At 36.0% G+C, this 12,453-nt stretch overlaps 1 protein-coding gene across 4 annotated transcripts; it reads left to right on the top strand.

Annotated features, from left to right (window-relative positions):
- Positions 1–345: 345 nt before the first annotated feature.
- Positions 346–11,870, top strand: LOC109092413 (platelet endothelial cell adhesion molecule-like). Of its 4 annotated transcripts, none has more exons than XM_042730767.1 (15): positions 346–502; positions 594–617; positions 2,803–3,099; positions 4,351–4,632; positions 4,901–5,161; positions 5,456–5,725; positions 6,258–6,536; positions 7,261–7,536; positions 7,855–7,993; positions 8,098–8,177; positions 9,065–9,118; positions 9,198–9,263; positions 10,340–10,411; positions 10,994–11,016; positions 11,680–11,870. In XM_042730767.1, exons 1-15 carry the CDS (start codon positions 367–369, stop codon positions 11,728–11,730), a joined length of 2,310 nt encoding a protein of 769 aa, XP_042586701.1. In that variant the 5' UTR covers positions 346–366; the 3' UTR covers positions 11,731–11,870. The 4 variants fall into 4 exon arrangements, with proteins under 4 accessions (XP_042586701.1, XP_042586695.1, XP_042586719.1 ...); XM_042730761.1 differs by having other exon boundaries at positions 11,677–11,870; XM_042730785.1 differs by having other exon boundaries at positions 10,994–11,064.
- The last annotated feature ends 583 nt before the right edge of the window (positions 11,871–12,453 follow it).

Here is a 12,453-nt window from a genome sequence, read left to right as displayed (position 1 = left end):
AATGTCTGGTTTGAATCCAAAAACAAATGTGGTATAACTGTGTAATGTGTCCTAAAAACACTTATGATGATCAAGGAACATGTCAAGAAATGTGCTACCGGGCGGGGTACACGTGTTTGTGCTGGATGGATGCCACACCGCTGATGTTCCTCAAAAAGCATCATCTTGATCTTATATATGGCTGTGATTATATGGCTGTGATATCTTCAGCACAGCACTAAAACATGAGGCCTTCGAGACCCGGCATACACAGAAAGGTGATTTTTTCCAAGGGTCTGGACGAACGAAGCATTCAAATACACACATCCTGAGGAAGGAACACATTTCCTGATCCACGTTAAACAAAGAAAGGCGGTTCCAAGTGAAATGTGCCACCATTCTGCCCTTCTCTTCATCCTCCAGCGCCGCGTGTGCGTCCTTCACATTCATGAACACTCACCTGGAAGGATGAGCGTGTGTCTTCTCTGGGTCGGCCTGCTCCACATCAGCCTGAGTGTACTGTGTAAGGATACCTCGCACTGATGATTGACACCGTCTCATCTTCTTTTTGTTCATTTGTCTCAACTCTTTCTCCCTTTTGCTCTCACCTGCAGGGCAAGCGGCCAACATACAAGCAGGTAAGTCTTCGATTCACTCTCCAGTTTCAATCTGTACTTTGTATTTGCATGGGAGAGAAACCATATGGTCACGACAGTTTCGGGACACTAGCTTCGGTAGGGTTATTTTTACCTTAGACTAACCTGACTGCTTGATTTATAAAGGTGGGAAAAGGGAGCAGTGAAATATTATGACAGTTCTGTGCTTTTCTGAGACTTTTAGGATGTATTTTTAGTCAGAGCAGATCTGTGATTCACTTGGATGCTTTGATCCTTCAGAGATACTTTGACACGCACTGTTTAGCCCCTCTCAGGAAGTTTGCAACTCGTACAATACCAAGATGTTTAGTCTGCTTCTAATTGGAGGCTCAAACATGATCAGTGATGCAGATTCTAAGCCACAAACGCTATGATTTTCTAGTAAACATGCAACCATTGAGTCTGGGTTCGGATTATCCTTGTTCTTCCAGCTTTTAGTGGTGTTTGGCGGTGAACTCCGGTTGTGTTTGTTGGCCTGGTTGAGAGTCGTACGGCAGAAATTACAGGCTCTGCACTCCTGAGGGGGAAATGTTTAGTGTTTGTTTATGTGATTTCCTTCCTTCCGCTTCTTTCTGTTCAGAATGCCGCTGCTTTCCACATTTTCGGCCTCCTTTAAGACTTCAGGAAAAGAACTGTGTGTTCTGCTCAAAGTAAACACACAGAGAAGATGACTTTTTAAAAGTGGCATCTGATGTTTTTTTTGTGAGCCGAAGCAAGCACATGTTTCTTTGAGAACAATGTACTGGCTTTGTCTGATGCTTCTTTTTAGCCAAATTCAACATCGCACGACCGACAAGGCAATCCCAGAATGCATCACTTGTGAAAAATGAATTGAATGTGCAGTTAGTTCAAAAGTTTTTAAAATTGGACTTTGTGTGTAGTATATTATTTATAAAATAAAAGTCCACTTAAATGTACTTAAAGAGAGTACACTGTCATGACAGCTTCTTTTTAAAAAGTGCACTTTGTAATAATGTCAAATTTTAAAGTTTTACACTAAAGTACATTTTAAATCATTACGTTTTAATAATCTTTTCTTGTGCTTTAAAGAAGTACACTTATTTTGATGTGGTAGCTAACTAAATAAAGCACACAAAGTTATTGACTATAATTTTAACTGCAGTAGGTTATTTAATAATAATAATAATAATAATAATAATAATAATAATAATAATATTTTAAAAACACTAAATTGCAACTTCATAACCGCATTTGTGTAATTACAAATATATTTAAATTAGTGCTGTCAAACGATTAATTGCGATTAATCACATACAAAATAACTTTTACATTTATTTACTTTATAAAGATAACACTGAAATATGTACATGCATATGTGTGTGTATTTATATATACAGAATGAATATAAACAGTACACTCCTATATGTTATGTAAATAAAATCTTTTATTTTGGATGTGATTAATCACGATTAATCATTTGATAGCACTAATTTAAATTCACGACATAAGTTTCAGTAGAAATTACATTAAAGTATATTTTACTGATTTAACATATTTCATAGGGTTTTTTATACATATGCTTTAAATATATAATATAGCAATATACATTATATAAATAATTACCATAAATATGTGACAGTAAGATGATGTGAAGAATTCACTGCAGATTTAACTAAAATTATAACTTATTTCAGAGCCAACAAGTGTTTTTTTTTTTTAAATGCATTTAATTTGTATAATATTTTCAAACAGAAAGGTTTAATAACTTTTTCTGATTGTATTTAAAGAGCCATCTATTCTGTAACACCACAGATGAAGAATCTTCTGACTAAATGTGTAAAATAATTTTAGAATAATTTATAAAAACATGAAATAATTGTTTATTAATAAAGCACTTTTCAAAAACACAATGATGCTTGACACATATTTATGTAATTATTTAGATACTTTTTAATAAATAATTCAGGCAAGTAAACATCTCTTCTATAATTTTTTTTTTCTGCTATATTGACTAAAGAGGTTAAATTTAAGATGTACACAAAGTTTTTCATGATCTATTGATGTTCCGTTGCTTCCATTAATGTTTTATATTTTTATAAAATGTACAATTTATGTTTATTTTTACAATTTCTTGAACATGACCCGAATGACCCAGCTTTGTTTTCTATTATGTGTGTGTTTGTTATTTCTGGGTGTTTCTGAGCAGCATTGACCATTGATGAGGTGACACTGACTGTGCTTCCTGCTAATAATGTGGAGAGTGGAACTAACGTGACCTTGCATTGCAAGGCCAGAGTCAGTGTGTCTAGTCTCCACCAGCAGCTGACCTACACCTTTAGCCTCCTGCAGGAGGGTCAGGTGATGTACTCCAAAAATATCAGTGCCCTAGAGATGGAGCGCAGATTATCTCCGGCCAGGGTGTCCAACTCTGGTCGCTATCAGTGCAGTGTCCACATCTACAACAAGCACAAGATAAGCAACACTGTGGCATTAAAAGTCACAGGTAAGTAACATAACTGACCCTCCGCTAAGCCCTGCCTTAAAGAGATAGTTCACACAAAAAAATTAAAATTAGCTGTTAATTTACTCACCATCAGGCAATCCAAGATGTAGGTGACCTTTTTTACTTCAGAAAAATAGTAAGGATCTTTGGTGATTCATTAAATTCCTGTCAATGGCTACCATCAATTTGATTACAAAAAAAGCATATCAGGCAACACAAACTTAATACCCGTAGCTCCTGACGATATATTGAGGTCTTATGAAGCAAAAAAATCAGTCTGTGCAAGATGTTTTTATGCTTTCTCGTGATTTTCTAAAAAGGTAAGTTGATTAAGACAGGTTTTTTCACTTTATATGCTTTAGACGTGTAAAACATTCGCATTTAACATCATTGTTGGCTGCTAATGTTATTGCGTAGCTATACATTATGTCAGTGCATGATGTAAACAAACTGGCCAATCAGTTATTTGAACCAGTTCATTGAAACGAGAGAACCTGTTCATGGAAAATAATTGAATTTGAGGCTATGGATTACAGGTAAAAATGTTGTAAATAATGTTCAGTTTCTTGCACAGACGGATCATTTCACTTCATAAGACCTCCGTATATCATCAGGAGCCAGGAGCATTATTTTGGTCTTGTCTCTACGCGTTTTTAATTCTCATAGTAACAGTAGCCATTGAATTGCAGTCACCTACAACTTGGATGGCCTGAGTAAATTAACAGCAAATTTTCATTTTTGGGTGTACCATCCCTTTAAAAGCATTACTGACCAATTCTACTTTAGTAGCTCTTGCCATCCACTATATTTTAAGGAAATAGCTTTTGCTCTTTTGTAGGTATATAGATATACTGTGTGTTTAAACAGAATGTGTTTACGGCTTTTAACCCTTGAAGGCATTAATACATATGGATCTCTAAATTGCCCTAATAGCATAAAACTGTACTGATAGTTTAACAAGTACACAGTAATAAAATAAAGCATCTGAAACTTTTGATACACCAATCTTAAAATGTTTTCATTTACATCATCTTCAAAATCGTTATTTTGTTTGATGACAACTTTGTCATCAGATCCACCATTGAATGATGCAATTTGATTATGAACTTGCTTTGCAGTAAATCACTGAGCCTTGTCAAGATTTGCTGATGATACTTGAGAATTCTTTTGTTTTTCATTGTTGCCCCTAAATTGTGTTGTTGATGTGACTGATTATATTCAGTGGTTTAGAAAGTCTTTAAACTCTTACAGGACTTCAAATCCCAATGCTTAAGGTGAAGTCTGAAATCGTGTCTGAGGGGGAAGACATTATTGCCACATGCAGTGCACCAGAGGAGACGGGCAGTCTGATGTTCTACTTCTACGAAACCGATCAGGAGGTCAAGAGAGTCGTTAGTACCAACAACTCTGTGACAACCAGTCTGACCTTGCAGAAGCTCAAAGACAACTACCTGTATTGTGACTATATTGTTGTGATGCAACACATCGCAGGACACTCCAACAAAAGCAAAATGGTTAAAGTTATTGTAAAAGGTAAATGCATATTCAAGTTACTTGAAAGAAAACCATTTGTCCTCACAAAAATTACTCATCATTCACTCATGGATTTATGCACATTTTTGTCCAAATAATGTTACTTTCAGAGAGAATATCTCTCCTCCAATATGATATGTCAAGAAACACAGCAACACATGGGGGAAAAACTGCTAATCAAGCCTTTCTATGGGGTCTTTATAGAGCATATATATGCACATCTGATGATATTTTGTATTAACAGTAAGATGGACTTTCTTTTTTTCAGATCTTGATGTGATTACCCCAAAAATAAGCATCTCCCCCAATGTGAATGTCGTTGAGGGTGACAGGGTGCAGATCGCATGTACGGTGCAATTCAACTCAGATCTTGAGTTGTACCTCACCAAAGGCAACACCCTTCTTCGTGAATCTCGTACAAACTTCACATACAGCCTTGTAGTAAGAGCTGAGGATTCAGTGGACTATGTGTGTAAAGCAGAGAAAGGCAGAGTGCAAAAGAAGGCAGTCTATCAGTTAAATGTTACAGGTATAAAACCACCAAGATTTTATAAGAGAAATGTGCATCAGATTTCCACACAATTCAAATGTTCGTCATTCGGGTTGTACACATCACCTACCATTTGTCTGTTTTTTTACTTAACATTTTGACTAATCTTAAAATGCTTTCAGCTACTGTCAGCTACATATAACAATGTTTGTTTGATTTTTGTCATTATTATTGCATTAAAAACTTCGATTTTGGTTTTAGTTAACTATACTAACCCTGGACTACATGATAATTAAACTTTTTTTTTTTTCTGACACCATCTTCACTCATCAGAACTGTTCTCGAAGCCAGTTTTGACATTGAGCCCAGACCAGGTTTATGAAGGAGGACGCTTCACTCTGACCTGCAACAGTACTGTAATCTCCTCAGCGAAGATTGGAAAAGCAGACATAAAGTATGTTTTGCTGAAAGATGGTCGACGCATTGCAGCAGTTGACAAATACTTTGGCACTGCAAGCCTGGCCACCAATGGGAACTACTGCTGTATGGCCATGGCTAAAGAAATTAACAAGACCAGCTTACCATTCATTTTAAAGGCTAAAGGTGATGAGTTTCTGCTTTTGTTAAATCTCTTTCACTCAGGGACATGCATATATTATCCATATTACTAACTGACTGCTATAACATAACATTTTTGTTATTTCTATATTATAACATGTTATAATACAGTAATAGCAAAAGCTGTTTTAAAAAACTAGCAATATAGTTGCTCCCAATAGTGCCAAAACACTAGACTCTTAAAAATAAAGGTTCCATAAGGGGATTTTTGTAGTGATGCATTTGAAGAGCCATGTTGGGTTCCCCAAAGAAACTTTTAGGGAACGTTCCTAAATAAACCATTTTGTTTTTCTTAGTCTAAAGAATCTAAAGAACCTTCTTCCACTATAACAAATTGTTTGTGGAATGGAAAGATTCCATGGATGTTGAAGATTCTTCATGAAACCATAGATACCGATAAAGAACCTTTATTTTTAAGAGTGTAGAATCGACCCAAATAGATTTATTTCAATTGATATGCTGCAAGAGTATGTTTTCTTTTGTGCATGCTTCTCATTTTTCCTCCTCTCTTTTCCAGTGCCTGTTTCTGTCCCAGTCCTTCGTGCTGTTAATAAGGTGATTGTTGGTAAGCCATTCAGGGTTTCATGTGAGGCTGAAAATGGAACGTTTCCAATAACCTACACCTTACTGAAGACTAGTGTTCCAGTGGCTAACATGAAAGTGGATAAGGCAGCCGACAAGGCAATCTTTAATATAACCTCCATCAGTTTTCCTAAAGATATCCACAGCTTCAGTTGTCAGGCTTCTAACCATGTGTTCAATGAGACCAGTGAGCCCCTTAGAGCAACAGTCATAGGTAAGAGGAGCACATCCTGACAACTTCATACTGAAACATCTGTGTTGTGGCTGTTTTTGAATTCATTTGGAAGTGCATGTTGCCATTTTTAGATGCTGATATAAGCTTCAATCACTGATGGACCACTGAGTCCAGTACCATTTTATGTCACATTCATTATATTCCTGTTCTTCACACCAAAGCCTGCTAGATGAAATCAAAACTGTTGTTTAAATAAAGTTTCACTTTCAGGAAAGGTATTTCAAGCCATTCAAAGTTTGTCATGATAAATCTTCGCAACATAGACTCAAAAAAAAAAAAAAAGTGTCCGAAAATTACCTATATTATTATGTACTAATAAAGACTTATTTTTATACAGTTCCTTGCACAAAACTAACCATACAACTATAGCAATACTTCAAGTCTCCTGAAGTCATCAACAGCTGCATTGTTACAGAAGTTGATGTTGTTATATATGTCGCTAAGCCAAACCTCTGAAATCCCATTCTTGTTCACATTCAGATAAAAACATGACATGACAATGACTCCAAACACCATATGTTCTCACAAATGTTGAATTGGAACACAGTGCATCGGTTGGAATATGTAAGGTAAATGGGAAGTTGCAATGGAGCTAGTGATATTCAGTGAATAACAACTGAAAGATGACTTCAGAAGACTTTCAGGGCTAGTATTATGGTACTTACATAAATAAAGACAGAATTTAAATTTTTCTGTCTACCAGTACCTGTTTCCAGGCCTGACCTGAAGCCAAAGGAAGTTACGGTCACAGAGGGGTCAGATCTCGTCCTCATCTGCAGTGTACACCAGGGCTCTGACCCCATCACCTTCACCTGGTATTATAACAGAGTTAAGCTCCCTTACTCCACCAAAGAAGTCAGATCATTAGAAGGAAGACATGTTGTTAAAGCCATCGAACGAGGCCAGAGAGGCGACTACCACTGTGAGGCATCCAATGACGCCAATGAAACCAAAAAGAGTTATCCATCCAGAATTAGTGGTACGTTTTTATAAACAAACGCCAACTTACCATTTGATCACTCTGAAGTCATAGTAGAGCTTCTTTGTTTAGATATAGATTATTTTGAACTGTAACACATACTCTGTTCAAGTACACAGACACAGGTGATAAAGTTAGTTGACCTGAAAGAGTAATTGACAGTGGAAACTGCCAGTTTATGCTAATGCTACGCACCCCTTGAGGCAATGCTGAGAATGTAATGCTTGCAATTGTCTTGAGTTTTTGCCCTAAAAGTGAAAGTGTCTACAGAAGATGTTCTAGTGTCCTTTCTGTTAATTTCTGTGTGTTTTTTTATAGTCAGTTTAGCGCTGTGGAAGAAAGCTCTTATTGGAGTGTTCTGTATCTTGCTTTTGGTGGCTATCGTCATAGTCCTGACAGTCTTTTTAAAGAAAATGTCAAATCCACGCAGAAAAGAGCAAGCAGCTGAGTTATCAGTGTAAGAGGCCTCTCTTCATCTCTGTTTAACATCTACTTCATTTATGTCTTAAAACATCATTTGAAGCTTTTTTCCATTCTGTTTGAAAATTCTTTCTTTCTCAGGAAACCTTCACGACCCAAATCAGGTGACCCCATGAGAATAAGCCTTACTCTCGACATTGAAGATAACACTGCTCTCAATGGTAACAGATGTCCCCATCCTTGTCATATTAACATTAATACCCTGCATTTAGATATTGTTCAAGCTGTTGTGTGTTCCTAAAAAAAAAGTTGCTTTGATCTTTATTTAGACTAATGTCAAGTTTGGTCCATTTAAGTTTTGGGTTCAATTCACATTGGGTGTAATGTTGATTACAGCAGAAAATATTTTTTTTTATTTGTAACTAAAATTTATGCATGCAGTTATAAAAGTAGAATAATTTCAGCTGAATTTCTTATGTGGGACTGCTTCTAGGTGAATGAACTTCCGGTTTTGCATTACCAATGTAATTCTGGTGGAGTTTGTTACATGCAACAAGTGCTATGCAGATTGTTACATAATATCCCTTTCTGGTATCGTTGTGCGTTGGGCTGAGTAAGGCAGGGGTGTCCCGTTTGGTGTGAGTTTAGCTCCAACCGGCTCCAACACACTTGTATGGAAGTGTTTTCAGACCTTGATTAGCTGGTTTTGATGCATTTAATTAGGGTTGGAGCTGAATTCTGCAGGACAGTGACCCTCAAGAAACAGGTTTGGACATCCTTGGAGTAAGGTCAGGTAAGGTTAGGGTATTGCAATGTCCAGTTCTGTTCCTGAAAGGCAACTGTCCTGCAGATTTTAGCTTGAGTCCCAATCAAAAACACCTGAAGCAGCTAATCAAGGCTTTCAGACTCACTGGAACTTCCAGGTGAGTGTGGTTTGGGCAGGATGGAGCTGAACTCTATAGGACATTGGATTGGATACCTCTGGGTTATGGAAATGGCTGAATATTGAATCATACTGAAAAATTTATTTAATTGATTTTTCTCTGACACTAGATGTTGAACTCATATCCTGATTGTCACTGATATCTTGTTTGTTTCTGCCTTACAGGAACTCCCTGTGTGATGGGCAGGAATGTCTGGAGTGAAAATGTATCTGGCTCAGGTAGTACAGATTTTAAACAGGAGTATGCCAATGTGATGTGAGTTCATCACATGACACCCTCTGCTTGCTGTTTTACTAGATTCTGACGATCATACTGATGAAGACTCTCAGCTGGTTCACCCACAGGAAGTCGATCTCAGCGGAGGCGAGTTGCAAAATTTTCAAAGTTCTTCAACAGTCAATGAATTCCTCAGATGGAATCATTGTGAAAAAGCTGTCAGTTATAGCTGGATATTGAATATATTGAATAGTTGGTTTTGGTTCTGTTTTGTGAAAATAAAATCACTTTGGACCTTGGGCAACTGCATGGTTGTACTGAGGCTTCATAACTCCTTCCGGGCCTCTCAGCAACACACTTCCCGACCATTATACTTCAGGACCAAGATTTTAAACTCAATATTGAGTGGCGATCCAACACAGTGCATTTGTGCTGCAAACATTGACATTTGTTAAGTATTTTATTATTTAGACCTAATTTACGATTTTATTTCAATTGCTAAATTTCCATCCATTTGGAATACAAAGGACTAGATTAAACATAATCTTGATGGCACAGTTTATTTAAATGTAGTCTATTTAAATAATTATATTTTCAGAATGCATTTATTGTTTAGCATCAGTATAAATCTGTTGATTGTTAAAACAACTAAATGTATTCAGTTAAAAAGTATAAACTTGGCACAAGTAATATTTAGTTAAAATGTATAAGATTGATGATAAATATATAAACTTGGTTATTGTGTATTGTGTTAAAACACATTAGTATTTGTTTTATCTGAGGTATGACTGACAAATATTCATCACATTAAGTTCAAGTCAAGTTGAGCTTTATTGTCATTCCTCTACATGTGTGGACACACAGTGGAACGAAATGTTGTGCCTCACAGGACCACAATGCTACATAAATACAGACATACAACAATGAATTAAACAGTATAAACTTATACACAACTAACCTACTGACAGATTTTGACTTTAAATACTATATATAAATGTTTACCTATACATAAACTAAAAACAAAATACAAACTATGCAAATGTAATGTTGTTTTTTCCTTACTGTCTAAACCCAGAAAAGACCAGAAAAAAAGAATGACTTTTATTAATCATTTTTGGATCATGACTACTTTGAGAATTTCCTATCAACACAACTTTCTTAACTACATAAATTTCCATTTGGATGCCAAAAAATTTGTGAAAATGTGTCCATATTTTTAATAGATGTTCCCGTGACGAAAACCATAGAGCCCGAATACAGTGTCTGCCACACAGATATCCAGGTGTCCACACCAGGTGAGCTCAGATGTTTGAATCACGTACAATACAGCATGACCATAACAGGAAGTAAAAGAGGCATGTTGTTACACTGCATCCAAACTGACATTGTTAATGAATGTGTGGTGTTTTCATCATGCATGAGGTGGCTATTTCCTGCGCTGGTGGAAAAGAGCTTCCTGTTTTCACAATGGGCCCTGGAGCCTCATGTTCCTCTGCCTAACCGACACAGAAACTTGTCTATTGTTTCCTCAGCACAAACACTCCACAGTCCCTTTTCCCTGGTTGATTAATAGCAAGACCTCCTGCTAATCATTGCGGTATGCGTCTGAAACAATGCTGAAACATAGCAGAGGTCACACTGAAATGGGTTTTGGCATGCCCACATATTGCCAAACAATAGCTGCATCTGGAGGGAAACAGATTACTTACACAGGCACATTAGCATGGCACTAACGCGATAAGCCTAAGGCGGGCACCGCACTCCCCTTCCTTGGGAGTTGATTAGAGTTGGTTCAGGAAGTTGGGCTAAAGTTATTAAAAATTCATCCATTTTCCACTGCGGCTCTTTTGTGACGGTGGTTCATTTGTTTTTTGCAGGAGTTTCGGAACAGGCTGAGGGCGTAAGTGACGCACAATGTTGACACACAGACACAAAAGTCCACATGTAGGTATGTACAAATAGTTTTGCAATCAGGAGGCCCTCTTGTGGAAGAAATAGGTGCCACAGAAGAAATCTCAATATGTTGTATCTGATTTGGTTAGTGAAGCCTGTCGGGAAAATTTCCAATCACACAAAATCCAAAGAGGAAAATTAAGAAATTAGCACATTTTACATGTATCTAGTCATTTTCATTTTTAATATTCCAAATATTTTAGATTCTCATTGCCATCATTGTATTACAGTAAAAATGCTGCTCTAAAATTATTATTTTTTTAATTAAAATTGCCATAGTTAAGAGCAGTATGACAAAAACTGCCTTGATATAGAAATATTTTATATTTGTTCCATATAGTAGTAATGAATATGAGAATCATAATTTTTTTATATAATTATAAGGTTGTTTTTTTTTTTTTTTTTTTTTCTCATTATGAGGTATATAATTTGGGGGGAAACTTGCTTAGGTGACATGAGCATAAATAAATTATTTTAAAACAAAATCTGCATGTATTGTCCACAGTTATATTTCTGTATTAGTTTGGACAGCCAGGTAATTAAAATGTAAAATATTGCTTAGAACATGATTCTGCAAGCTAGTTTGTGAAGTTTGTGTCTTTCTCAGCAGGCGACTCTGGAATATGCACAACTCCACAACAGTGAACAAGAACCTGCATGACTTGACACTTCACACCTAATTTATTCAGCTTCTCCACCACCAGAAACTTATTTTCAATCATGAATATGAATATTTGTTGGTATAATTAACATTACTGTGGTGATGTTTGTATATCAGAGATTAAAACCTGAGTAGTCATATCAAGTCTTTTGCTGGTTTTCTTTGTTTTTCCTCTTTGCTGTGTTTTTTCAATAACTATGAGAAACAGGAAAGACATTTTTTCTTCCAGAACACGAGGGAGCCACTGAACCAATTGAAAGAGGAAGTCTTTTAAAGTGGAGCCACCCCACCTAGGAAAAGTTGTTCTAACTAAATTGCAAGAATATATAGTTCCTATTAATCTTTAAAGGAATTTCACTTGATTACTGTTGTAAACAATCTGAGAGAAGTGAATGCTGTCTTTGAAAATATTTGCCATTTTTATGGTATACCACAGGGTTTTATTTTAGGACATCTGCTATTTGTTTCACTATAAAGTTTCCTTTTGGTTGTGTAATCAGGTAAAATATGTCAACCCTGTCTTAATATATATATATATATATATATATATATATATATATATATATATATATATATATATATATATTATTTAAAAAAAGGATCTGCAGATTCTACAAGTAGTACATGTTAAACAAAGGAAGTGTTACTTTTATTTTTATTTTAGTTGTTTAGCTAAGCAATGTTTAATCTATTTCATTTTCATCTATTTGGGTTGATTTTAAA

Source organism: Cyprinus carpio, chromosome A3, assembly GCF_018340385.1.
Source record: "Cyprinus carpio isolate SPL01 chromosome A3, ASM1834038v1, whole genome shotgun sequence".
In the NCBI taxonomy this organism is placed as follows: Eukaryota; Metazoa; Chordata; class Actinopteri; order Cypriniformes; family Cyprinidae; genus Cyprinus; species Cyprinus carpio.
The sequence above is the reverse complement of the archived record's forward strand: the minus strand, read 5'-3'. Positions and strand labels throughout refer to the sequence as shown.

Bases quoted from the DNA above. Each gene is read 5' to 3' on its own strand.
- LOC109092413 (XM_042730761.1), top strand. From the start codon at position 367: ATGTGCCACCATTCTGCCCTTCTCTTCATCCTCCAGCGCCGCGTGTGC. The intron at 503-593 runs GTAAGGATACCT...TCTCACCTGCAG, and splicing joins CATCAGCCTGAGTGTACTGT to GGCAAGCGGCCAACATACAA. The intron at 5,726-6,257 runs GTGATGAGTTTC...TCTCTTTTCCAG, and splicing joins ATTCATTTTAAAGGCTAAAG to TGCCTGTTTCTGTCCCAGTC.